The sequence below is a fragment of the Microchirus variegatus genome, assembly GCF_963457635.1.
Source record: "Microchirus variegatus genome assembly, chromosome: 16".
In the NCBI taxonomy this organism is placed as follows: Eukaryota; Metazoa; Chordata; class Actinopteri; order Pleuronectiformes; family Soleidae; genus Microchirus; species Microchirus variegatus.
Genome location: NC_139817.1, coordinates 19,301,562 through 19,329,319, shown reverse-complemented (window position 1 = coordinate 19,329,319; position 27,758 = coordinate 19,301,562). Strand labels below are relative to the sequence as shown.

The 27,758-nt window shown below is 37.9% G+C and overlaps 1 protein-coding gene across 1 annotated transcript; it reads right to left on the bottom strand.

Moving 5' to 3' along the window:
* Window positions 1-2,490: 2,490 nt before the first annotated feature.
* On the bottom strand, window positions 2,491-27,758 carry scarb1 (scavenger receptor class B, member 1). The gene is made up of 13 exons (XM_083902951.1): window positions 27,637-27,758; window positions 23,238-23,398; window positions 20,112-20,253; window positions 19,801-20,004; window positions 17,689-17,784; window positions 17,484-17,599; window positions 16,571-16,737; window positions 16,283-16,401; window positions 8,934-9,007; window positions 8,720-8,771; window positions 7,203-7,349; window positions 4,616-4,688; window positions 2,491-2,610 (listed from the first exon to the last, which is right to left on the bottom strand). Exons 1-12 carry the CDS (start codon window positions 27,754-27,756, stop codon window positions 4,617-4,619), a joined length of 1,470 nt encoding a protein of 489 aa, XP_083759077.1. The 5' UTR covers window positions 27,757-27,758; the 3' UTR covers window positions 2,491-2,610; window position 4,616.

Below are 27,758 nucleotides of genomic sequence, written 5' to 3'. Positions count from 1 at the left end.
AACACAAAGCTGGAGGATTAAATGACTGACTTGATTTCTTACAAATGTTGAATAAAATGATTACTGTTGTCATATCACAGTGTGAAGAATCATTATTCAGCTTCACATTGACGCAGAGGTAGACTGAAGTAACACTGCAAAAAAACATTATTCACAGCCAATTTGTTTATGTATTTCTGTTCTTGTTTAAAATTGTGGGTATGTATTACAGTTACAGTGATTTGTCCAGGGTGTACCCCGCCTATCACCCTATATGTCAGCTGATATTGGCACAGCACCCCTGTGAGCCTCCTGTTGAGGCTACCCCTGAAGTGGTAGATAATGGATGGATGTATGGATACTACGTAGACATGTAATGTCTATGTATAAGCAATGGTCTTCAGGCCGAAATGTCACCTGGTGTGTGACGAAGCAAGTACTGGTGTGCGGACATTTTTTACTACATTATTTAATCTATCTATGGATGAAGGCAGTTAAATATTCAGGTAGTTAGGTATGTAAGTAGGTGGGTAGCTTGAAACACAGATACATAAGTAGGAAGATATACTGTATGTATGCATGTATGTACCTGACTCATTTTATGACACACGCAAACAACTGCTACAAGAACAGAGGTGCAGTTCCATACGTTCTGCAGCAGTCACTGCACTTGTAAAATTGTAAAAATATCAGAGGCAAATTAAATTTTTATTATTAAAAAACACAATGTAAATTTTCATTGACATGCAGATGACATGCAGCAGTAATTGGGTGAAGGTAGCTCAGTGGCAGAGTCTCCCAACTTGAAGGTAGGTTTGATTCCTGGCTCTGCTTGTCCACATGCCATGGGCAATACACTTAACCCCACTTCTCCTGTAAGGAATCTTGGAGTTGTTATTGATCCATATTTGCAACAAAGCAAACATCTGAAACATCAGGATGCTGAAAAGCTTGTTCATGTCTTTTTTACATCTAGACTAGATAACTGTAACCCCTTATTATCAGGATGCTCTGAAAAGTCTCTGAAGAGTCTTCAGTTGGTTCAGAATGCAACAGTACGGGTACTGACGGGAACCAGAAAATCTGTACATTTTGTAAATTTAAAGTTCAACTTAAAGCCTCCCTCTTTTATCAAAGCTTACAGTTGGAGCTGGTTCAAGTGAACTCTGAACCATTGCTTAGTTACGCTGCCTTAGGCCGAGACTGCTGGGGTAACAGCGTTATACAGCGAGCACTCTCTTTATTCTTATTTCACAGGTATCCCTGATTGTCCATTTCTGAAGTATCACATGAGAAACTGGAACCAACCCCAGATGGTGAAGGGGTAAGAGGCATGTCACACCCCCTGGACTAGATGATGAATATAATTGTGATGATAATAAATTGTCTTAAATGTTATTCATTTTTGAAATGCCCTTGGTCTCCAACTTATTATCCCGTTTCCTCTCGTTGTAAATTTGAATTTGAATTTTTGTTTCTGACATTTTGAGGGGGGTTTCCTGACTCGATGTGAGGGTCTAAGTACAGTACATGTCACTCGCTGTACAAACTGTGAAGCCCTTTGAGGCAAACTGTGTTTGTGATGCTGGGCTACTTGACAATGTATGCAGGTATGGATGATACCTATGTCATTGGTACCTACATATTTACACAGGTAGGTCGATACATGGGTAGATAGGTAGGTATGAAGGTGGGTATATAGGTACATTTGTAAGTCTGTACGAACGTAAGTTTCATATCCATTGTTATGAAAGTGCAGGTAATTAAATAAACAAGCAATGAGAATAGTATCACGTTGACATGTGAATAAATGTAATTCAGATTCACAAACTTCTTAACTTATCTGTCAAAAGGGGAATATAGGCTCAAAAATTTACAATTTTTAATTTCAAAATGTATCATTTGGCATTTTCTGAACATCAGTCATTTAAAACATGTTATTAGATCATCATTTTTCTTTTTCTTTTTTAAAAGGCACGTTGATTCTCATTCACATTAATGGCATAATTCACATCATCACAAAATAACATTCACACCTTTACAGACAGTAGTACTCAAATAGAAGGGTGTTGATTTGTTGGACCTATGGTCATACCACAGCCTGATCCTCCATTTACTGCCATCAGACAAAGATTGTGCCCTTAATACAGAAACATTTCTTTAACATGTCGATGTTAAAAAAAAAAGGAAAGAAACCAGTCACCACAGTGAGGTCTACTATTGCTCCTGATGACGTGAAAAAACTAGAACATGTCGTTGGAAATAAAGTGTTATTTTAGTCCTTTATAGAAACAGCAGCAGAAGCATCTTCTGTCTGAAGAGGGAAAAACAGTCTCAACCTCAACACAAACACGGGTTAGAAAGTGAGCATGAGTCTTTGACTGAGAGTTTCATCAACATTAGTCAAGTAAAAAAGAAATCTATGCAATCTTCTCATTAGCATACAGAGCATAGATGGAATGATGCCTTCAGAGAATTCACAGTGTCAGGTTTATGTATGTTGGCACATTTGCTCGTGCAGGAGTGTGTGTGCGGGTGTCAATCAATTTCTTCTTGTAGTAGAGGGTCTCTCTCTTCGCTTGAAGTGCTCGTTGATGCAGCTGGTGTGGTGGCGACTCCACGTTTACTTCTCTGTGGTGGGATCAGAAAAAAGAGAGGCTGTAAGGAAGTGTTCAAAGGATCATTCAAGTTATCATCTGGGCAAAAGTATCCCAGTTGGTGTGACGGTCGTGATGGCCATCAGGTCAAACTGCAGCTGAGCACTCAGCATTTTCAACCTCAGAAAAGATCATTAGAAAAAAAGACATGACAAAACATCACATATGAGGCAGACTTTTGTTTTCCTGTCAAATAAATACATTATCTCAATACATTTTTCTCCCCCAAGAGCCTTACAGGATATGTCTGTAAGCGTGTTTACTTACCTTACAACATAAGAATCGTATTATTTAAAGGAGCATTATGTCACAGAGACTCAGGAATAAGTTTCATATAACATAAACTCATCAACAAGAAGAGTACAGCCAAAACATTTGCATTAAAAAAAATATTTTGCATAAATCATATTTATGTTTTTGGCATGTGGCGCCACCTTCCGCCGTCTACCAATCACTGCAGTCAGTAGAGTCTCAAAACGTAACCTAAAAGACCTCGGTATTTTGAATTTAAGTGTAGTAACCGTTTTTGGCCACATTCCTACATATGGCGCCTTTAAGTCTTCTTGATGCTTAAAGGTGAAGTAAGTAGTTTATAGTGCCATCTAGAGGAGAGGCTGAAATTTACAACAAAGAACTGCTCCTCTGCTCACCCCCTCCCTTCCCTGAGCGCTACGGTATCCGCAGCCGGTCGAATGTCGTCCTCGTTGTCTTTCTCCAAGTTGTCAAATCAACTTGAATTTACAGTTTCTAATTGGCTTATCCGGATGCTTCTCTCCAGCCTGATCTCAAGGACAATGTCCTGCCTCCTTTGGATGTAGTATTGTGGAAATGGTTGCCCGGGTCCGTGTCAATGAGGCAATTGGACTTTTAAATAACATTTTAACATCATCCGATGTGATAACAATGTTGGAAATGTCAAACCGTAATCAACAGCCCTCACGTAGAGCGGTTGTTGAGGAAATGCGGCGGATGTTCAGACCTATACGATTTCCTGTTTAAATAAACTTCATCCTGTTTTAGTAATGAGTATAGTAGTGTTTGTGAGAGGGTATGATAGTAAATGTGTGCGACTATAGTAGTGATTGTGAGAGAGTATGATAGTAAACGTGTGTGACTATATTAGTGTTTGTGAGAGATGTAACATGTGAGTGCAAGACTGAATTATCACTGGTCAACACCAAATGTATTGTTTAAGTTTTTCTTTAGCTGATTTGGGATCATTTTGATGTGCTGAATCTAAAAATCACATTGGTTTTGCTCAATCGAGTAAATATTCTGAACAAAGCTACATATTTTTTTTTACGCTTTTCTTTACATGTACGGGTATTTTCACGTGATATGATGCAAAACTCTTTTCTTGCAATAGACACATTCTGATTATTTTACATGTGCCAACTTATGACTCATTCTTTGTTTTTTATATATATTACAAGTGAATGAAATGGTTTCGACTAGAAGATCTTGCAAAAAATAAGCCTGACGTATTCTGCTACATCTGCTTTGTTCCTATAAAAATGTTATTTTTTTCTCTCCTAAAAGCTTTTTGGGATGATGTCTGACGTCACAAAAACTTAATCAATTTCATAGGAAAAATAATTTTTCAAAATCATATTAGCATAAAAACCTGACCCGATTGAGAAAAATTTAATTATTTGTAATTTTAAAATGTATTTTTTTTAGTCAGTGGCGCAAAATAGTCCCAATTCAGTTGAAAGAACATAGACAACTTACATTTTTTTTGGTAACCCAGTATTATTTCTCAAACGGCCTCTCATAAGAATGTGTGTAAATCAAAAAACAAACAAACAGCATTGATGTATTACCTATCATAACTCACAAAATAATGTTTAAAATGATATGAATTTAATGTTTTGTCAGTGTAAATTGTTAAATATGTTATATATTCATTTATTCAACAAAAAGGTCAACTTAATTTTCCTCTGGAGGTTGAACATGTCAGCCTTTGTGCGTGCACCCACCTTAATCGTTCATGTTACTTTTCTTTGCTGTCTCAGTGCCATAGGAGCCTTTTACTGGCTCTTTGATGGAGGCCTAAAAACAACAACCGCTTTACTCATCAGCTGATCAGAAAAAACACAAAAGATTACAAGCAGCTGGTACAATTCGATTGGCTATTTGGGAGAAACCAGCAGCAGCAGCAGCTCCTCTGTAGGTATCAGATTCAAACATGCAGTTAATCATGTGAGACGTGCGATTGGTGAATAAACATCATTGTGTGTAATTAAACATAGAAGCTGCTCATTCTGCTGACAGTTCTGTACAGGGGACTGATCATCATGCAGCAGAGGTCAGGAGACGGGGAAAAGGAAGACGAGCATCAAAATCAACACTGGACTATTTTCTGAAATCTAGAACAGAATCAACAAATCCATCATCTCTGATGGTGGAGACAGAAAATGTTCTCCTGCCTCTGAATCTCTAAATACAACAAGCTTCTTCATGGGAAAAGAAATACTGTATACAGCAAAACATGCCACTCTAAATTCACACTAAATGACTGTGTGTACATTTTTTCCAGTTACTGTGAATTAAATCAGTTTACTGTAACTTTAGATATTCAAGATGTTATTGAATAATGTATCTATATCGTACAGTATATTACTATGATGCTTCTTTTTACTGTAGTGAGCTTACCATTATACTGTGATTTAGCAGTATTTTCCAATATAAACATTTTAGTGCAACTTCAAAGTAGTAATATTACTAGTATACTACTGTAATTATATACTATTTCATGTATAAATACTGCATTTACCTGTATACATTTCACTTCACAAAAATTACTTAACCAGCCTGTGAAATGTTTATCAAAATCTTTGAATTGTAATTTATCAAATGTATTTAATATCATGTATTTAGTGATGGCATCAGATTTGTTTTTCTTAAAAATGTCTTTCAGCCTTAGCTGACAATTCTGTTCTTTGTGTATTGTCCACACATATTCGAAAAGTATATTTTTTGGTCAATCAATTGATTATGTTAGCTTTAGCAGTGGAGATCTAATCACAAACCAACTATAAGCAAGAAATGTTGCTTGTCGTTGGTAATAAATAACAGCAACATTCCATGTTCTTCCAATTTTGAAGGAAAAAAGCAAATAGTCTTGCTTCAATTTAAGTTGATTGTTAAGTTGATTCAATGTGGATGACATTGATTCAAATCAAGCGTTTTCATTTTACAAACCCCGGGGTTGTCAAACACTATGGAGGAGGACACCATAGTTTTCTTGGACCTCTGTGAAAAAACACACAACACCACAAGCTTAGCATTGAGACATTCAGATGTGATCTGAAAGTGGTCAGGACTAAAAACCTTTATGTGTTATATAACTAAAGGACACTAGAGCTCACCTGTCATTAACACACAGACACCTCTTTTCTCTGGCAGTATAAGCGATTAGTTTGAAGTACTATACTATACTATACTATACTATACTATACTATAGCAGGGTAAGTTTGAAAGAATATAGACAAAAGTCTTTGTCTGAGTGTTACAACTAGGAAAAGGAGAGACCGTCTGCACACTGACATATTTGTGAATGCAACATGAAAGTCCTAGTCAGCCAAATGTCCATGGAAACCAAACAAATATCCACATAAAAAACAGGTTACTGTAGAAAAAAATGGCCGTGCAAGATGTCAGATTTTGTTAAAGCATGACCCTATAGCCCAAATTACTTATATTAGACTACAAAAACAACAGCTTAATGGTCACATATTACATTTCTGTCCCCAAGTACATGTATCATTTGAAAATCTCTCATACTGAATAGATTTTACTTGAACTTTGATCATTATTTTAACTAATTTCACTTTTATTTGATTATCATTACTATATCTACCCAGAATAGTGTTTTGACATATCATCGGAGGCAGTCGTCTTCTGTATTTAAGATTAAGACACTCACCAGTAGTGAACACACAACTAAAATGTTGGATTGTTTGTTTGTTTGTTACTGGCAATTGAAGCTTAAACTTTAAGCTGTCAGAGTTTTTAAAACATTCTCTCGTGAAAAAACTTGCATGCCAAGTTTATGTTTAGGCAAAAAATATTTCCCAGACATTGGACTGATTTTACTTTCTTAAACGTACATGTTTACAGTGTAGGTCCATGTTTACAATAGAATATTTTAAAATCTAGTCTCAAAACAAGGTTTCTGAGGTCACTGACTGCCTCAGTGCAAGAAATGTGCTATACAAATAAATGTATATATTTGGTTGCTTTGAAAGTTGCTCTTTAAAGTTTCTGCTTTTTTTTTTTATAATTAGACTTTAAATGTAACTAAGTAATACAAAAAATTGCAGTAGAACACACTTTATTGAGGTATATTCTATGGAGCTCCAGACAGGACATGGGGAAAAAAACATAATTTGTGGCCTTTCTTCCTTCAAATAATTGATCTGTCAGTATCGTCAGTGCAGTCTCTCCTGCACCTTTTTCCTGTGCTTTCTGTGAGACCATGCATAAGTGTGTGTAACAACATGCTGCATGCAGTTAAAAACTTCAACAAAAATAGTTTCACATCATGCTGTGTGGGATCTTTACCCTGGCTCGATGGTGCACAAGGGAGGCGATTAATATCGTCACCAGGCCAAGCGCTATGAATCCGTACTGCATGTACTCCATCACAGCAGGCAGAATAACCAGGTTTGTGTGGAATGTGGTGAGGATAGGTCCGTCTATATAACCACTCTGGAAAAAAAAAATTGTTTCACAAATTTCATAATAAAGATTCAATGTGCAAAACTCTTAATATAAAGACACAAACAAACTTATTCTTAGCTTTAACTCAATAGCAAATTATTGAATCTGTGATCATTAAAATATTGCAAGACAATCATATAGCAATAAATATCTGTCTTTCACATCAGTGAAAAGTAAAAGGACAGGCAGGATTTCTCTATTTATTCACAACATTAAGCGCATTAAGTCTATGTATTGAACGTGGATGGAGCATCTCTTAATGTAGCTTTCTCCACAATTATCCTGCTGTAAACTTCCTCTTCTTCAGCCAGGTACCTTCCACCCGTTTCCCTCATTAATTTAAGCAGCAATGTGTCAAGAAGCAATGTCTGGCAACTGAAACTGACAGGGACCATTAAATGGTCAATCAATATTTTTTATTCAAAAAGTAACGCTTATAAAAAAAATAAAAAATCAGCAGAGGGCCTATAGAACTCCTGTCACGTGACTCGTGAACCGTGACTTTGGCAGCCTGAGATGTGGCAAAAAAGCCAGGGAGGACATTATTCTGATCGACTGTAACCTGACATCCTCAACTCCCTGATTAACTTCCCTTCATCTTACTGCAGGGAGTCTTTGGAAGTTTACAAGGGCCTGGAGGGAAGCACATGGACACAATCTGTAAAGAATTGGATTGTTTTGAGAAAAACATTATCTTGAGTGTACAGAGAAGGAAGTCCCTGTGATAAGTGATTCTTTTGGCTAAAGATAGCGCTGTGTTAACAAAACTTTGCTGTGCAGACTAGGTCTTAGTAAATCTAATCGTCCATGATTTACTAAGAGCTAACCACAAAATCCAAGAAATTAAATTAAATTATTCGCTTTGGTTGCTCAAATTGGAATATTTTCGAACTTCATCACGTAACATGGTGCAGTGGACGGTAAATGATGTTGAGATTCTTCCAACATCTCAATGTATCGCTACATACAAAAGACTGGATGAAGATGGCTTGACAGAAAATCAGTTTGAAAGTTGAACTACCAAAGAGCTGAAAATATATCCGTGTCATCTGAAGACTTGTTCATGGTTTATTATCAAATTATTCAGCTTGGCTCTAGCATTAGCTTGCATACAAGTAGTACAAGTATTCAGTGATTAATGAAACATGAAAAATCGTTTAATTTTCACGATAAACCATTACTCTGTATAATCCAAAATACTTGTGCAATTAAATGCATGTTTTCTTGTTGTTGGTCGTATAGCTATCAAGGAGATGACACTTGTAATCTCTTGTCTTTGCTTAGATTTGCTGCAGCACTTGCACACTACCAAACTACCACTAAATCTGACATGGACGTTATCATTTATAGAAACTTACCTCTTCAAACCAGATCATGGGCATCACCACCTCAGAAATCTTGCCAGTTTCTCTACAAGGACAGAACACCCAACTTCAAACTCCAAGGTTACACAGCGCGTCACAAGAAATGCAGGAAATGCCCACAAAGCCCAACTGACCGACGAATAGATCAACAAACAATACGTGACAAATATTCATGGCATTATTATAGCTTAGGGAATAGCTTCCTTACGTAATTCCTGACACTCTCTTCATGTAGAGGTTGAGCTGCAGACGGATGGACACGTTGAGAGGGACACCAGTTTGCTGGCAAGAAAATACAGAAAAACACCATTCTTACTTGGGGAAATGACATATATATGTATATATATATATATATATAAAATAAAATTAATGACAGTTCTCCCTCATCTAAATAATTGGTTTGTTTATATCTTCGCCCAACTTGAGAAAAACATTCTCTCGCGTGACCAGAGAGAGTAAACAAAAGAAGGAAATCCTTGTGATGAGCGATTCTTTTTGGATGAGTGATCATTTGATGGTAGAAAAGGGGAAGGAAGCTAGGTGGTCATTCAGAATGCTTTAGGAGATTTTATGGGTGACCCAGTCATAACAACATCATAAATCTGTTGACCTCAGAAGCAGGTTTACATTTCGAAAAAAACAGTACATCTGATTGACAGTGAATGGAAGGTGATATCTTTCTGAATTGCTATAGATTTGGGAGGGGTTAGAGAGTACAGTATAGAATATTGTATTTGATAAGTTTCATGGTGGCAAACATGACCAGCACTGGTGCCTCGCAGCAAGAAGGTTGCCAGTTTGGGGCTTTTTTTTTTTGTTGTTGCAAGTTTTGATGTTTTCCCTGTGTGTATGTGGGTTTTCTCCAGGTTCTCCAGTTTCCTCCCACAGTATAAAAACATGTAAATGTTACCTGGCTGGACACTCTAGTCTAAACTGACCATAGGTTCCCTCTGCTGGACCTCCTCTGCTTCTAGGCTTTATATTTTCAACTGAATGTTTTCTTTTTAAGGTTTGAATTTGAACAGATATCTGAATTTCAAATATAAAGTTACAGCCCTATGGAAAGAATTTTGATATAATACATTTGAGATCAAAACAGAACAGGTTGTAATTGGAAAAAAAAAAAAAAAATATACGAGAGAACATATTTCTTCAAATTCAATCAAAACTAATGCTTGTAAGTAAAAACATTTAGCCCATTTTGCTTATATTTTGTTTTGCAAATCAGTCCTCTGTTTGCAACTTCAAAAGTTTTGGTTGCGAATTCAACAGCACTTGATGGGCGGGGCCTACGCTGGTGGATGGGAGAAGAGTTTCTATTGGTTGGTTTGACCTGACTCCGGCGCAGCTACCTGCATCACAGAGTGCGCTCTTAGTGCAGCTTGGCCTGATGGCCACTTGGAATGCCCTCTTGGCCCAATAAGGTAAGGTATTGTGGTAAGAGTGGTAAGGGTCAACTGTTCAAGAGGCGAGTAGAAGTAGTTTATAGCACAGTTTATAGCAGTCTATAGTTTTTTTTTTTTTTTTTTCTAGTTCTGATAAATGAAGAAACATTGTTCAGTCTCTTCCTAATCTTTAATTTTCAGTTCCAACCATTTTCCTCTAACCTCTGATTTCAACAAGGCAGTTTCTAAAATACTCAGACCACAAGCTATACCATGTACAATCCCACTCGGCATGTCCATGTGAGTCCCATAAGGTTTATATTCAATCCAACAATATGGGTCCCAAGATAGTTTGTCCATGGTTTCCGTGGTGGTCCCACCAGTGTTTGCCCACTTCAAGTCCATGTCCATTTAGTACCTAGGTAGCCTGAACATGTTACTAAGTGGACCAGGTGACATGACATGGGGCCACCATGGAAACCACCGACAAACCGGCTTGTAACCCATGTTGTAAGTCTGAATATAATCCTCAAGTTGCCCACATGGACATTCTATCTGGGATGTCAATTAATACACCTCTCTGTCTCATTCTGATCCTCAGTTTGAACTTTACCCAGTCATCTTGACCATGTCTACATGCCTTAATGTGATTGGCTGATTAGATATACGTGTTAAAGGTGAAGTAAGTAGTTTATAGTGCCATCTAGAGGAGAGGCTGAAATTCACAACAAAGAACTGCTCCTCTGCTCACCCCCTCCCTTCCCTGAGCACTACGGTATCCTCAGCAGGTTAAAGGTCATCCTCATCGTCTTTCTTCGTGTCAGCAGATGAGGTTCGTGAAGCGCGGGGGGAGGGCGAGCTACCACGGCCAAAGTAGACGAAGCGGAGAGAGTGGAGGCGGGACTTCCGCTACAAGTAAGGCGACGCTTGATTTGTTCTCCCGCGTTTGTCTATACAGGCTCCCGTAGAAACATGGCGTCGTGGCAATGCAGTAGCGGCCTGCGACCATGTTAATTTACATGACTTTTTGAAACACTACGAAAATGAAACAAAGAATATTATACAGCGACTAGACAATGCAGGAGCACATAATATGTATTCAAAAGTGGATTTTGGGTAATATAAACCCATAAATACTACACAGTGTCCCTTTAAGCGGTTAACCAGGTATACCTAATAAAGTGGCAAGTAAGATTAGATTTGAGACCCTAATTAAATCCAATGCCAAGTGATTTTGGTTCACTATTAACTTGATGAACAATGTGCTAGATTCTCTTGTCCAAATGTTACTCATCATAAAACATTTTATGTGGATTTGCACAGCCAAGGCAAAATTTTATTGGATTTTCTAACAACCCTCATCTCCCAATAACTGTAATTATAGATAAACTGCGCAATTTCCAATTACCTTATCACACAATGAAGGTTAAAGTGCTAAATCATGGCTCATCATGTTACATCAACCTCATTGATCCTTAGTGTTTGTAATTTATTGACAAGCCGATGTAATCAGTTCATTTGTATTGTGCTATCACATGGCAATATAATCCTTATCAGTGAAAGCTGTGACTTAACAAGAAGGAAACAAGCATGAAGGTTCAGTCCAGCACCTCTACGTTTACTTCATTATCAGCAGCAGGTCAGAACAGACCGACAAACACCATGATAGTGATTATCAGTTCCGCTCTTTGATGACCTCTGCTATGTCACTGCTTATAGTATAATATATATATATATATATAATTAATTTCACACATTGTATTGTAAATGTGTATCACATGATCTCAAATGGAAGATTTACAAATGCGTACAATGGTTTGTGCGTAATTATGGTATTCACAAATGTGTGTTCATCTACAATTTTCAAACGGCTTTAAAAAGGTACAGGAGGCAGGATTTGTTTTCACATTATTGATTCATAATGTTCTAGTTAGAGAGATGAGTACTTTTATTTGTATGATTCTTTTACTAATTTTCTCCCTTTGAAAAAGAAGAAGACTTCTAGCAACCTAACAATCAACTACTTTTTCTGCATTGTTACCTACTGCAGCTTTAAATTGCAGACCGTTAGTTACTTGATATACACAGAGGCCAATGCTGCCTTCAAATTACGTTGACTTTACCATGTTTAAGAGTCATATTCACAACATCAAAAGGGAAATTGATGGGATTGATAAAAGCTGAATTCTAAATTTGCAACTTGTGACATTTTATGTGAAGCGTTCAAAAATGGCAAAGCCAATCCCAGTTCATTTTTCAGTGGATGATAAATCTTTAAAGCAAGTTGCATGATCTGTGTGCGTCTGCCTGTGACAGGCATATCTCCCTAAGATTTTGGATATGTGTTGAGCATGGCCCAATGGTGTGTATCCTTGATTTTCAGAGGCAGGGGCTCCGTCAGGACTGTCTTTCTTTCATAGTAAGCACAGTCCCCCCCCCCAGGCTACTTTTAAAACAATGCATCTGCAAACGCCGTGTCAAAATAATGATGTGTTAGTTGTACAGACAAGCTCATAACTTTAAGGACTTATTAGTATTTTACTGTGACAAAACATAGTTTTAACCGTGAGCGAGTGTTTTAAAAATGCATGGATGTGGCCACAATGGACGTGGTACAGCTCTTTGTACATCCAACCTTCACACACAGCCTCATCTGGCCATAACTAAAAAATCTTCTTCGGCTCCCACTATAGGAATACAAACTTCCTATGGGCACTGCACTAGTTGATATCATTGTCATTGAATCAATCAGGTGTGGGGGTCCTGATAGCTCTGTATTTTCCGATTGGCCAAATCAAATCTATATTTTATATTTGGGAAATAAAAACACAATATGCTCCCCAAATTGCACCTAAATTAAATTTGTCAGGCAGTTATCAGCTTGAGCCACTGTTAATCATGCACTTTATTATTCCTTATATATTATATTCCACAAATGGCAAATAAACTGACTCCGACTTCAAGAGTGAATTAACATCAATGCATCTGTATTTGTAGGATTCCGCCTTTCACTCACACGTGATCTGATACTGTTGCACAAGCCACTGCTTACGAAAACATTTCAACACACCATACAAAGTTTTCAAGCCATGCTATATAATCACTGTGATACATATAATCACTGTGGTACAGATGACCCCAACGACCCCACTAAAGCAATCTGTCCTCACCTGTTTTTTTTCCCCCCCTTTCACCAGATATCATGTACAAAGCCTCGACACATGCCCAAAATGTCAGTGTTTTGTCTGATGCCTTTAGCTAACAGCACTCCATGTGTGTGTTTAAAGTGTGTTCAGTTTCTTGAGAGAACAGTTTTGTCGATAAGATCATTTCACTGATAATTTTTTTTTTTTTACCACTGCAATAACAAATGACCTATATTCAATATAATTTAGTGAGGATATGATGAATGTGCAATATTTCACTCCACATGTTAATGGAATGGAATGAGAATAACATGAATATTGACTTAAAGTTAAAAAGTCAATACTTTAGGTGCACAATTCCAACTAAAGTGAAAATGACATTAAAGCTGTGGTGTGTAACTTTAAAACATAAACAAATATATTTTATTTACTTTAAAAAAACTTTTGCATTTTTCTCTAGTAACAATTGTGTGCAGATTTCATGTTTGCAAACTGTCTTCATAAATGTAATATTTTTTTTATTTATCGTATCGATTTCAAAGTTTGCCGTATTGGACACCCCTAACACAAGCAGGAAGTCAGACCCCTAGTTACTTCCCCATTCAAAAATAAGGTCTATGGCAGTGTTTTGTTTTTGTGTCTGTGGAGACATTCCCACGCTGTTCCGCTGTTCACAGAGACTGAAACAGTTTATCTTCCGTTCAGGATTTTTTAGGAGTGTCTAAAAATGTGGCTGGATTACGCACCAGAGCCATAGCATAACTTCACCTGTGGTTTACCCATTCACTCATGAGTAACTACACCAGGTCATTCTCTAGTGTCTTTGGTTTGCTCTTTTTCCCAAAAATGCTGCCACTTTATTTAAAATTCCTAGGGTTGGGGTGGAATGCTGTTGCTATGGCATCATCAGTGGAGTGTTTGGGACGACATGCAAACTGGAATGGGTCAAATGTAGTGGGGAGACTGGATGTGATATGGGTCTTGACCAAGCTTTCAAAGCACTTCATTATGATGGGCGCGAGTGCAATAGGCCGGTAGTAATTCAGTGTTGAGGCTAGGGATTTCTTGGACAGCGGTATTATAGTGGTGGCTTTGAAGCATGCTGGTATGATGACTTGGCTCAGAGAGGTGTTAAAGATATCCGTGAGAACATCTGTGAGTTGGTCAGGACAGTCTCTGAGCACACGCCCTGGTATGTTGTCAGGACCTGCAGCTTTTCTGGGGTTCACCTCGAGGAGGGTCCTCCACACATCAGCTGGGTCCAGGTGAAGTTTTATTGTTGTCCGGGCAAGGAGGGGCTTTTGTTGGTGTGGTGGTGTCGTTTTCCTCAAACCGGCGAAAGAAGGTGTTAAATGTGTTGAGGAAGGACTGTGTTGTCTTCGCACGGTGGGAGTGTTGGCTTGTAGCCGGTGACTGACTGGATGCCTTGCCACAGGTGTCTGGCATCCTTTGTGTCTGTGAAATGTGCTTGGATTTTCTGACAATAGGCACGCTTGGCTGTTCGCACACCCTGGTTCAGGTTGGTCCTAGCAGATCTGAGGGCGTCTTTGTCCCCGGACTTGAAAGCAGCATTTCGTGCTCTCAGGAGCTCACGTGCCACCCATGCATTCGGATATATATATATCCAGTCACAGATTAAGTATATTCTGTCAAATTGACGGTACACACAATATACATAAAACGCACATCACTATCGGGAGCTGGAGTGGCCACCAACATGTATGTGTTCATCTCCTCCAGTGCACATGCCATCAGCTATTCACAGCAGAAGATGGTGGTGAATGTAATGATTTGGAAACTCATTTTTAAAGCACAACTTTTAAATTCTTTATAATTATTTATTTTTTTACATAAATCAGAAAAGATATTTTGACCACCTTACACTCACTTTAAAAAGGGATACACAAATTAAATTGACCGGATAAAGATAAATTAATTTTATGTTTTTTTTGGCATCTACAAGTATTCCTTATGCAAGTCTAAAGGGTGAAGGAGGTGAGGGGCAATAGGTCAGTGCTGCCCTTTATCTAATGAAATCAGTCCTGTGTGTCCTTTGTTTTTTTGCTCAGTTTTGAAGAACTGTTCCCACAAATGCACAATGCTGACACAAGACAGACTTATTAGGCAGTGGACTTTGGTCAGGGTTTAGCAACTTCAGGTCTGTATCATATTATCAGCAACCATCATTCCACACAGGTCCACTATGGTCAAAATGATGCAACGGTCGTCCACCAATGTCCTCTTTATCATAATGGACCTTATGCTGACATAGGGTCTGTAAGTAGCGCATGTAGTACAACTCTCTCTGGTATACTTGGTCGTGTGCTCTTATTTTGGTCGGAAAATTGACAATGAAGACTATGGTAAACATACAAATGCAAAACCAAAAGCTTGAAGAATACAAGAACCAAGAAATCGATACAACTGGAATGTGCGATCAAGTACACATGCGTGCAATGCTACACTGCGTCAAATATTAAAAAACTCGAACCTTCAGCACATGAGAACTAGTGAAAGTAATACAGGGTTCACAGGACGCTGAACTAACAGGAGCAGCCAATGATGCATTCAAAGTTCCTGGAGAATTTCATGACTCTTGGGAGATCTACAGCATGTTGACCTTAGAGGAGCAACTTTGAGATGCATTCAAGAAAGCTTGTAAATTTCATCACTTCTGCATACACATATGAAGTCCACAAACTAATTAGGTTTCTTTGCAGAAGAAAGATTTGATATGTATGTTTATAATAGATTACAAACCGCTTTAATTAAGCAAATAGCCAAATAAATACTCATTCCCAGGCTGTTGATCTGGAATACTGAAAGTGGTTGGGCCCTAACCCTAGTTGAGTCTTCATTATCGATCATTATAGAATCTTACAACTTGCCAAAAAAAAAAGCTGCTGATTGGCACCCAATCGGTAAATCAGTAAAACATCATGTAGCGTGTACTACCCCAGCCGCACTAGTCAGACATGTAGCACCAAATCACAAAAACGTGTGTCTGTTCATGTGTGTGTACTCACTGGGTGAATGTCGATAAAGAGGCCATGCTCATCTTCATTTGGACTGAGGCCCTGCACATAGTCCAGTAGCACAGGATCAGCATTGTAGAAGTGAGGATGAGAGATGAAGACTGGAGAGTCTGAAGATACAATACAATACAGGGCCATTTAACACTGATTTGATGTACAGCATTTTCACTGACAGCAGATTTAAGTTATAACAAGACCAAATATCAAGATTTCACATGGATGATGTGCAGCGTGCGACTCAGAAATGAATCAGGTGGTGTATTTCTCCTGAAAACTCACTGTGGCGACAGCCGCTGACATTCAGCAGACCAGACTGTCTGCAGGGGCAGAAACCTTCATTGGGGGCATAATCTGTCCCATTGGCAAACAAAGTCTTGGGTGCAACATAACGATATAGAGGAATACCCTTCATCACTCCGGGGCGCTGGTAAACAAGCTCCATAGATCTGCAAAAAACATAGGTACAATTCTCATTTTGGTGCCTATGCCCCTGAAATTAGTATTATTAGAACATATATATATATATATATATACACATATTTAATTTAATTTAATATATACAAATATTATGTAGAATTGTAAGCATTTGAAATGTACTCCAATGATTTCAGTAGTTTTTACAGGGATTTAACAGACATTTTGTAAGAACAACATATCGTCATCATCTGCTATTTTATCACTCGTTTGGGATTTAGACATTTTTTTTACTCAGTCTGCAGCAAAGCAGTACAAAATAATTTTCAGCACCTGGAAATACTGGTGGGACAGTTTATGGTATGTGCAAGAGACTGTGAACAAGCTTTGTTATTCTAACAAAACTCTCATAACAGAGCTTTCAGTGTGCCCCTAAAAGAAATTATGTTAAAGAGTTAGCCCTTTACACTCTGGGGTATGTGCCTACATAAAAACAAAAGGTAAGGGTGTGTATTTAAGACTACTCAAGAGCTACTCAACATACTAACCAAAATAAGCTTCATGGTGGTAGCATTACTTTTTTGGATTCAGCTAATCTGGGAACCCTCAGTGTGAATATCCTTACACCTTACCCAACCCCTCGACTTCAGTAAGAGCCTGGACACCTAACACTTTCATGTAAAAGCACAAAATTGTGTAGGACTATGTTGTGGTGGGGCAAATATGGAATGGGGCCATTAAAAAGACTTTTAGGGAAAGACAACAAGGTATCACTTACCTGCATGCGTCAGGGCTGTAAAAAGGCAAAGTTGATTCTTTTGTCATAAAAGGAGGCCACAACTGCCCAGCTGTTCCATTGATCATGTTGCACTGGGGAGTTTTCCAGTAGCTCAGCTGTTAATGGAAAGGACCGTGGGGAAGGTGAGTAAGCGAGGCAAGAGTGATACAAAAGAAAACCCACAGGGCTGGAGGTCACATCTCACCTCTGTCAGGCCATTCCATGAATCTACTTTATGAGCCTTCCTGATGTCGTTCTGCCCGGTGAAGATGGTGAACAGACCAGTGTTGGAGTTGTTGAACTAGATGGTAAAAATGATCACAACATTTTACCTACATGAATATGTATTTAAGTCTGATTCACCAGATGAATATTAGTTATCTGTATTATGGCTGACAAATCTACCCGGTTGTAGATGACAACTGAAAAGCTTCTCATTTCCTTTGCAGGAGTCAGCCTGTCAAAGTTCACTGTGCACTGTAAAATCCAAGGAGATCGGCTGATATATATAACAAAACTTGACCAAATTAATAAATCCTTATTATGCCCAGCTGGCTTTTTAAGAGTTTGCAAATGGCAGAAGAGTACCTTATTTTAATTGATTTAATCACTTTATATCAACCCAATAGACCGCTCCGCTCCCCGAACTCAGTTCTACTGGTTATTCCTAAAATAAATAAAAGTAGAATCGGTGGTAGAACATTTAGCTACCAGGCTCCTCTCCTGAGGAACCAACTCCCAATTTCAGTCAGACAGTCTGACTCTGTCTCCACCTTTAAGGTGAGACTGAAAACCTACCTCTTTAACATAGCCTATATATATCAAAACAAGATCAGGTATGTCCTGATTAGAATAGTCTATCTTAAGCTGCCATAGGCTTAAACTGCTGGGCGAATTTTCCATCATACACTTAGAATGAGCACACAGACTTTGCACGAGCCGCACTTTCTCTCACCCTGACCTCGATTTCTCAAACTTCACCACTTACCCAATGTCCCCCATGACATGTAGCCCCCCATGACATGTAGCCCACAAAACTACAGTATGTAGCGCATAACTAACTGATTTTTAATCTCTTACAGTTCTGCTGCCACCAGCGAACGGCATGAGGCCAGAACAGGACTCCCCATGGTCATCCCCCCATGACCACAACAACCTTCGCTACAGGCTGCAACAAACCCAGTGATCCAGATGGATCCTGGCATTTAAAGACTTTTTACGCTTTGTAATTGTGTATTGTATGTTTTGAATAACATCTACTGCACGTCTGTCTGTAGTTTTTCCTTACCCTGGTCGAAGTTCTAAGGACAGAGGACCAACCCTGTGAAGTCCAGACTTTTTGCCAATATCCAGTCTTCTATAGTGATATACAGTGGTCATTTAGTCTCTTCTGTAGTGAAATTAACATAGTATTTTTCATACTTTGTAATTTCATACTTGTCATCTACTGTGTGTCACAGCAGATGACACACAGTAGATAAGATCGGTAGTACATTTTTGTCATCGTATAAAAAAACATTAAAACTAATAGTTGGAGAGGGCACAGGCATAGATGTCAAGGAGAAGTCATGATACCGATATCATGCCAATGATATCGTGCAACCCTAGTTGATAAAAATGTCTGAGGACATTTAATAAGTACTGTTAACATGAGCTCACATTTATCTAGGATTAGCAAAAAAGTACAGTCACGTCATATGATCCCTGAGACTGGGTAGTGCAGTCCAATCCTGAAAATCCCATTGTGTCAATGGTATGTCGGCCTATGATGAGTCTATTTATCACCATATATACTTTTCCAAAGGATAGATAAACCAATAAAATTATAATATAATATATAGTAAGTACTAATAACTAGTATTAAAGTATAAAGGTAAAAATTCACTTCCAATTAATTTCTGTTGCAAGTCTCCATGTCATCTTCTCAGACATGGAGTCATAATCGACTGATCTGTCAATTATTTTCTCGATTAATCAAGTACTTGGTCGGTCTGTAAAATATCAGAAAATGTTGACCGATGTTTCCGAAATTATTATGATGTTCTTGAATGCCTTGTTTTGTCCACAAACCAAAATGATTCAGTCTTAATAATTTCTTTGTTATAAGGAGCAAAGAAACCATTAAAATAATAATAATTATTAAGTTAAGAAGCTGAAAAACCCAAAAGAGTTTTTAATTATTGAAAAAAAAAAACCCACCCCAAACAATCGATCGATCACTATCAAAATAGTTGACAATAATAATTGATTAATTGAATAATCGTTGCAGCCCTAGATGTAATAAAGCTCAACAAAATAAACTCGTTTAAACACTCACTTCAGCAAAAAGGCCAAACTTCCCTGTTGAGGGCAGCATGCCAGGAAAGTATTTATTCAGGAAGTCCACCATTAGACTGTCGTAGCCCCACATCAGCTCCCCAACAGTCTTGGTCAGAAAGGGCCCCTCTTTGAAGGTTTTGAATGTGGCGCTGATCATTAAGCGTACGGCGTATGGCTGGTTTTCCATCATCATCGCTGCTCCCTGTAGAACACAGATTGGCAGATTGTATCAAAGCAGACCAGCTGCAGAGTTTGAGGCTTAATTAAAATGTGAGATGTGTGGGGAACGAGAGGAAACCATGTCCTTACCAGCACCAACATATTAGGTATCGTGACAACATCAGACTCATTCCCTACGGACATGGAAGGCTCGAAGAAATACGTTCTGTATTCTAGGTAAGACACGGTATCATTGGGATGAAACGTGATGTTGTCTTTCTGACAGCGTTTCCTGAAAAAATGAAAGAGAAACATGCATTGCATTGATACACAACTTGGTCTCTAATAGCCCAGCAGGACTTTAAGGCAAACCCAGAAGTTCAAGGTCCAAATAGGTTGATAAAGAGGACGGCAGATAAGCAGATAAGATTGACTGTAAATTAGAAGAAGACAATTTGACTTGAAGACTTCTTTGAGCTGGAGCGTTATGATTTTGAGGTAGTATGTAAATGCATCAGCAAATTTTTTTTTAAATTCTATCAGGAAACCATTACAGTTGCAGCTTTAATGATGGTAAGACAAGTGCAGCCAATAAAGTAGGATGGAGGTAGCTTTAGTCATAAGGGGGTGAGTGACCACACATTTTCTGACGAATTAATGGTCTCACGATTAGGGATGGGAATTTCACAAATTTTTAGAGTCGATTGTCGAGGTCCACGTGTTGAATTTTTTGTCGACCTTTTTTTTTTTTTTTTTACAGCAGCAACAGCAGTAATGCGGGGGATTATTATTTGTCAATTCGACAAATTTTTGTTCTTAGAACTATTATTAAGAATCAGCTTTTAGTTTTTTTTTTTTTAATATTCAATTAAACCATTATTTTTTAGGCAAAAATACTGTATATTGGGGCTGGGCTATATGGACCAAAAGTCATATCTCGATATATTTTGGTTGAATAACAATATACGATATATATCTCGATATTTTTTCCGCAAAGAGAGCTGTGAAATGAAATGTTCAGTCAAAGTCAAAGCCAAATATGAGTAGTTTTATTGAAAACTACTCATAATAATAAAATGAAAACATAAACACTGTGCAACAGGAGTGCCTTTTATAAAATCAAAGCTCCATAAGGTGCACATTTAAATAAAAAACATATCTTAAATAAAAACAGCCTATAAAATAGGCCAATCTTTATCTGAAATAAATATGTGTATATGAGAAAAAAGAACAATATCAAAATGTTTTAGTTTGACAACTATAAATGGCTTTTGAAAATCAAATTACACATTTTCTTCTCTTATAAAAGAACAAAATATGACAAACCCTAGTAAGGGCAGCATTTATATATAGAGACAACAAAATAAAGTGCTCATTTTAAGAAAAAAAGTTTTAAACATCAGCTTCAGATTACCTTTTCCTTTTTGTTAACTTATCTGAACAGTCTCAACCAGTTGCACAAGAAACAGAGCTCAATAAACATTTCCCCCTCTTTTATTTTACTTTGATAAACAGTAGTGCTGTCACATGTGCTGCTTGACCACATATCGCTGGTCGACGGTAAATGGGTGACGTAAGCGAGCCGGTTTGCAAGACTGTCTGACAGTCGTGCACAATAGTTGCGAGTGGGAAGCGCATATCACGGGTCCATCATTTCCATTAGCTTTTCATTAACGTGTCTTTGGCAATGTGAAAGGACACCGCTTTTGTTAATGCACACCACTTGTCTGGAGTTTTGTCGGGTTGTGGACGGCTTGCGCCTGTGGCTTCTGCAGCGCGCAGTTTCACACACTCTGCATATATTGCACTTTGTGCAACGTTTTTAAGTGGTGAAAAAGATTCATATTGCTTCCATCACTGGCTGCAACGTGCTTATGGCACTCCCTACATATACCGTGGTTTTGTTGCTCGTCCGATGATTTGTATCCAAACCATCTAGAAATGATTGAGCCACTGCTTTTTCTTTTACTAACCCAGACGCTCTCCTCCGCAGACGCTGCTGCGTTCTCCATGTGAAGCGGAGTGTCTGTACCTGCCCCTCCCCTCTCTGTGCATGAAAGAAGGGCGGGAGGAGCAGTGCAGAGAGCTCCGGTCAGCGGCTTGTCTGGAGCAAGGATCACAGCGCTAATTTGAACTATATCGATATACGCGATAGGGTCTAATTCCATATCGCATTTAAAAAATATATCGATACATCATAAATATCGATATATCGCCCAGCCCTACTGTATATAATTGCACCGCAGTGCAGACAGAAAATGTAGATTGGAGCGAAAGACTGGAAAGAAATGGTTATTGAACAGAGTTCCCCACACCTTGGCTGACATCAAATTAAAGGATTTTGCAAGGGCTTTCCAGGGCCAGTTTCCTCAAACTCAAGGACAGAATGTGTTGATAAAGCATTAGATGGGAGGGCAACTTGTAAGAGCCGCTTTGCCCATGGCGTCAATTTTTAAAACTCTGCGCCGTGTTTGTAATTTCCTTTGTTGAGACAGATCTTGGAATTTGCATTTCACATCGGCGGCGGGAGATTTAACTAAAATATCAACTCTTGCACAAAATTCAAGCACTTTCAATGACCCATGTATAACAAGGAGATAATATCACAGTAATACCTTTTTTCCCCAAGGGCCTTGAGAATATTTTATCAAATTCACAAACTTTCAAGTATGGAGGAAATAATGGCTGTAAAAATGGCTCAAAAAAATTGGTAATTAATAACATTTGTCATTGCACTGCTCACAGATATTGGTCAATCTTTACTTTTCTTATTGTTTTGACTGGGACATACAACATAAATTACATACAGAAGCTAAAACAGAGACGTGAGCATATCTTTCACGTGTCAGTTGTTCAATTTATGTTGCCCTTGTGCAACATGGTAAGCCAGATTTAAACATTTTAAATTCTTGTACACTATTAACTTTTTGTTTTTTTTCATTATGTGAAAGCCTAACAAGGGACAGCAGTTGGAAACTTGCAATAGTTATAATCTCTATGTGCAAACCATCAGTTACTACACCATTTACATAGCAGAATAAACTATAGTAACTTCCATTGTCCCTGCCAAATGAACTATATTAAATTTAAAAAATGTATCCAGGTCCTATTTGACAAAGCATGGAAGATGAACTGTCAACCAATCTTGCAACACATGGCTGCGGGACAAAGTTTACTGATAGTAAAGTACAATACAGCAAAACCAGTGTGCACAGTTGACGGCTTCATGTGCTGTCTGACAGGATGTGTATGTGTGTGAGTGTGTTAATCGTGCACCTGTACACATAAGGTCCTCGCTGCTCCACCATTGGCTTTTCTCCTTTCAGTATCTCCTGAGGGTTGAGGACGTTGAAAAAGTAGACAGACATGAAGAAGGGAACGGGGATGTCCCTCCACATGGTGTAGGACATGTCATTATTTGGGTCAATCACCGTGTTCTGAAATAAGAGGGATTAGAAGAATACACTGATAATTAAACAGCTTAACATTTTAAAAAAAAACAGGTTTTATCCATAAAGCTGTAGTACATAACTTTACTGATTTTTGTTGTTATTATTTGTTGTCATCAGGTGACAAGATCTAAACACTACTAAAACACAGTCAGTCGTGTGGAACGGATAGGCTTTGTGAGTTTTGTGTTAACTCTTTTGACAATTTAAATGTTACCAACTACAGCTTTATTTTCAATTGCCCAAGTGTCTGGAAAACACAGCAACAAAAACAGCAACACGAAGCTTAAAGACAAAATGAGGAAACAACAGCAGTTGATGGACTAATAGATGTTCCCTAGATGGTGTCAACTCTCCTTATGTGTGCGAGTATATCAATATATTATTTCACAAATACTCAGTACATCTCAATATTTTGGTAATACTGCATCATGACTTAAATGTTGTGATAATATCTCTGGCCATTGACCATATCTTCATTTTGAGGTTTGGGAAAGAGATTTTCTGATATTTTTCTGACAAACAACTACTCAGATAATCAAATAATACTGAAAGAAAGAATGGTTAGTCTCTTGGTTAGACAGTACTTCCTGTCTCCTCACGGTGGCACTGCTCAAATGAATGAGGGAAACTTGGGCAGAAGTTACCTGGCTGAAGAAGAGGGAGTTTACAGTGGGATAATGGTGGAGAAAACTATGTTAAGAGATGCCCCATCCACGTTCAATACATAGACTTTATGCACTTTGTTCTCCATGTTGTGAATTAATTGAGAAATCCTGCACTTTTAACAGCTTTCTTCAATTAAAAAACTATTCTAGAATCATAGGGCTGGAACTTCGGTTCTTTGATGGTACCGACCGAAATGCTTCAATACTACCCGGTATCGAAATATGCCTTTTTTTTGGGTCCCGAGTTTTGGTACCTAGTTAATCACCTGACCAAGATCTGATAATGCTGCCGGTGATTGCCTGTAACGTTATACGTGGTTGTTGAGGCGTGCAGGAAGAATACAATGCAGAACTCACAGATGGATTCACGTGAATCTGTATACGCAAGTGTATCGTTACTCGTAACGAAGGTGTTAAAAATTAAGCACCCAACCGTGCATGGCATCAACCTCAGAGCAGAAAGTTGCTCAGCATTTGAATGTAAGAAGAGCGGACAAACATTACAGCTCAACTTTGGATGTTACAGAGCCAGAGCGGGCTGGTTTAAAATCTCCACCACCAGACTCCCCTTCATCCATGAAGAGTACAGCGTGTACTGACGGCACCGTGTCAGGGATTTCAACATGTTTAGCAAAATTCGTATTGAATGTTTGTTTACTTAACCGGGATCCATGTAACGCTAACTTAAAATGAGTGTGCAGCTTCATTTTATGGCTATATAGCTAACTAATTTAAAAGCTAAAATAAAGATAGACAGCAAGTGGTAAAGCTTAGCTTGTTAAAATATATTGCATTGACTGTTAGTTAAACAGCTCACTGTTATGTTTATCTTGTCATCACAGTAGCCTCTGACCCTGATGTCACGATACACCAGTCAGAGTGAATCTGTTCACACTGGCAGAAAAAGGGAAAATTAGTAAAAGAAAAACAAGTCACCAACATTATTGTTAAAGGTTTGCTGCAATTGTTCTTTTTGCACTGAAAATAATTGTTGTTCATCTTTTTATGTAAAAAAAAAAAAAAAAGAACTGAGTGCAAAAATGCCAAAGCTGCAAAATAAAAACTCAGAATTTGTACCATAATGTGTAATGTAATTTTCTTTTTTAGAACTGATATTCTAAAACTGGTATCGAGAAAAAATATCATTTGGGGAACCTGTATCGAAGTGAAAGTATCACCATTGTTACCAGTATCATATTTGTTTGATTGATACCCAGCCCGAGTGAGGACACTCACACATGATACATAATGAATTATCTCTTACACGAACCCAACCCATCACAAATAAATGCCTAAATCCAATGACAGCTACACTCGTTGCAAAATAAGTGAAATCACAGTTCTACCAAGTGCAATATCTCGATCTCGATCTCGAAGAACACTGCAATGATTTGATCAAGAAAAAATGAGTGAGAAAACTACATTATAATAACTTAACTTATAATAAGCTCTTCCATGCTGCAAAACTTCACCAGAATTTGCAATATGGTATCTTTCTGCATTTTATTTTTGTTTTGGACAAATACTGTAATGAATTTTACGATTTCTACTGGCTTTTGAATTGTACCATTTGTCATCTTGTCCGTCTATATTTTGGCCAGGACCCTCTTGTGAAAAAAGGATTTTAAACTCAGTGAAAATAATATCTAGTTAAATATGTTATGAATATAACAGTGCCTTTCTGTCAAAAACTGGAGCAGCCTGCTTAAGCCATATCACAGAATTTATATATGATATACACGTACAGCTGCTTTTCTCCAAATCAAATCGTCATAACACTGAAATATACATTATGTCTGTGATAGGCATGTCTGATATCCTTGTTTATTTGCTGCTAATTTATATCATTGGAAAGTCCTTCAATTAAAATTTTTTTATGGCAGAACTCCAGTCAATTTCATGCGGCCACCAATTAACATCAACTTATTCATTTATTTTTTGGTAATATATGCTGTAACAACACAGGCACTTCTATTTTGAACTTCTGTCAAATAATATCACAAACATCCTTATTGCAATATTACGGTGGAATATTGTATCATCTTAAACTTGTACGACCCATTCCGTGGTGAACAGTTGCTTTTTCCCCATAGTTTGACCTTTTATTTCCCCTTCCTGACGAAACTAGATGATCAGTGACCCCCAGGTCATTTGAGTTTGAGACCCCTGATTTAAATACACACGTTTTAAAATAAAGAACTGATGGGATTTGCAATCATCCTTAAGGAGCTGTATTAGTTTTCACCTGTTGAAATACCTGCAAAGTGCTAGTACAAACAGTAATATGCAGTATTCCTGTTGCCAAAAAGTGATATGTAGCTCCGTTACCTTGTAGCTGAAGAGGTTTTCTTTTATTTGGGAAAAAAACACTTTAATTGAAGAGGGTTGATTTTTTTTTTTTTCCAGACCTACAGATACAGGTATTTCAACAGGTCAAATTGGCTCAATCCCACAGACCCAGATTACGTGTTTGCACTTAGCAGTGACACAACCAATTGTTAGTCATATTGCAATCTCAATATACATCTAAATGATTGCAATATGATTATCATGACCATACTGTGCAGTGGTAAATCCAAACTAAATGTATTCTACCTCTAATGAAAATGTCCTTGTGTGACAGAAAGTGACAAACAGGATGTCCTCACTTTCTCAAGTATGCTTTGTGCCTTACAGCACATAGTCTGGTTTCCATAACTTCAAAGGACATTACATTGACTTCCATTCATTTCCTGGAGACTTGCTCTAACCTTAACCCTAACTACTTCTGGCCTAACACTAACCCCCAGCCTAACCTACAACATGTCTTTGCCTTAAATGTAATAATTTACAATGCGGACTAGCTTTTTGTCCCTGTAAGAAAGACAAGTCCCCATAATGTGACAGAGTGGTCCCCACACACGCACACACATTCTTGTACTTGCTGCATACTGGAGGACTGGGTTGCTGACAAAGTGAGGACCAGCATTTCCACTTTTTAAATCAACACAATTACAAATATCTACTTCATGAATGACATCTACAAAGAACTTCTGGTTGCAGTACCATAAAATGTCTGCAGGTGGAGCCCCAGAGAAAAAAGGGCTGGAAAACTTTTTTTTTAATTATTTTTGGTCCAAAATTTGACAAAAACGTCTATACTATGTCATCCAAAATTTGAAAAAAAAATTACCCAAAATGTTTGGTCCAAAATTTGACAAAAACCTCTATACTGTGTCGTCCAAAATTTGAAAAAAAATTACCCAAAATGTTTGGTCCAAAATTTGACAAAAACCTCTATACTGTCGTCCAAAATTTGAAAAAAAAAAAAAAAATACCTAAAATGTTTGGTCCAAAATTTGACAAAAACGTCATACTAAACTATGTCGTCCAAAATTTGAAAAAAAAAATGTTGACCCAAAATGTTTGGTCCAAAATTTGACAATTTTTACAAATTGAGTATAGCATGTTATAGCAACCTAAGGAAGTGATTTCAATGAAAAAAAACTGAGGACCGGCCAAAATGTCCCCACTTCGTAGAAATGACCTCACTTGGTTGGTTAAAAAAGTGTTGCTCACCTTCACTATTTGGTCGTCGATGATTAACGGTCCCACAAACGTGAGGACGGTCCCGAACACCACGGCCAGCACACCGGCAACTACAAATCCTATAGCCACCCGGGATTTATTGACGGCCATGA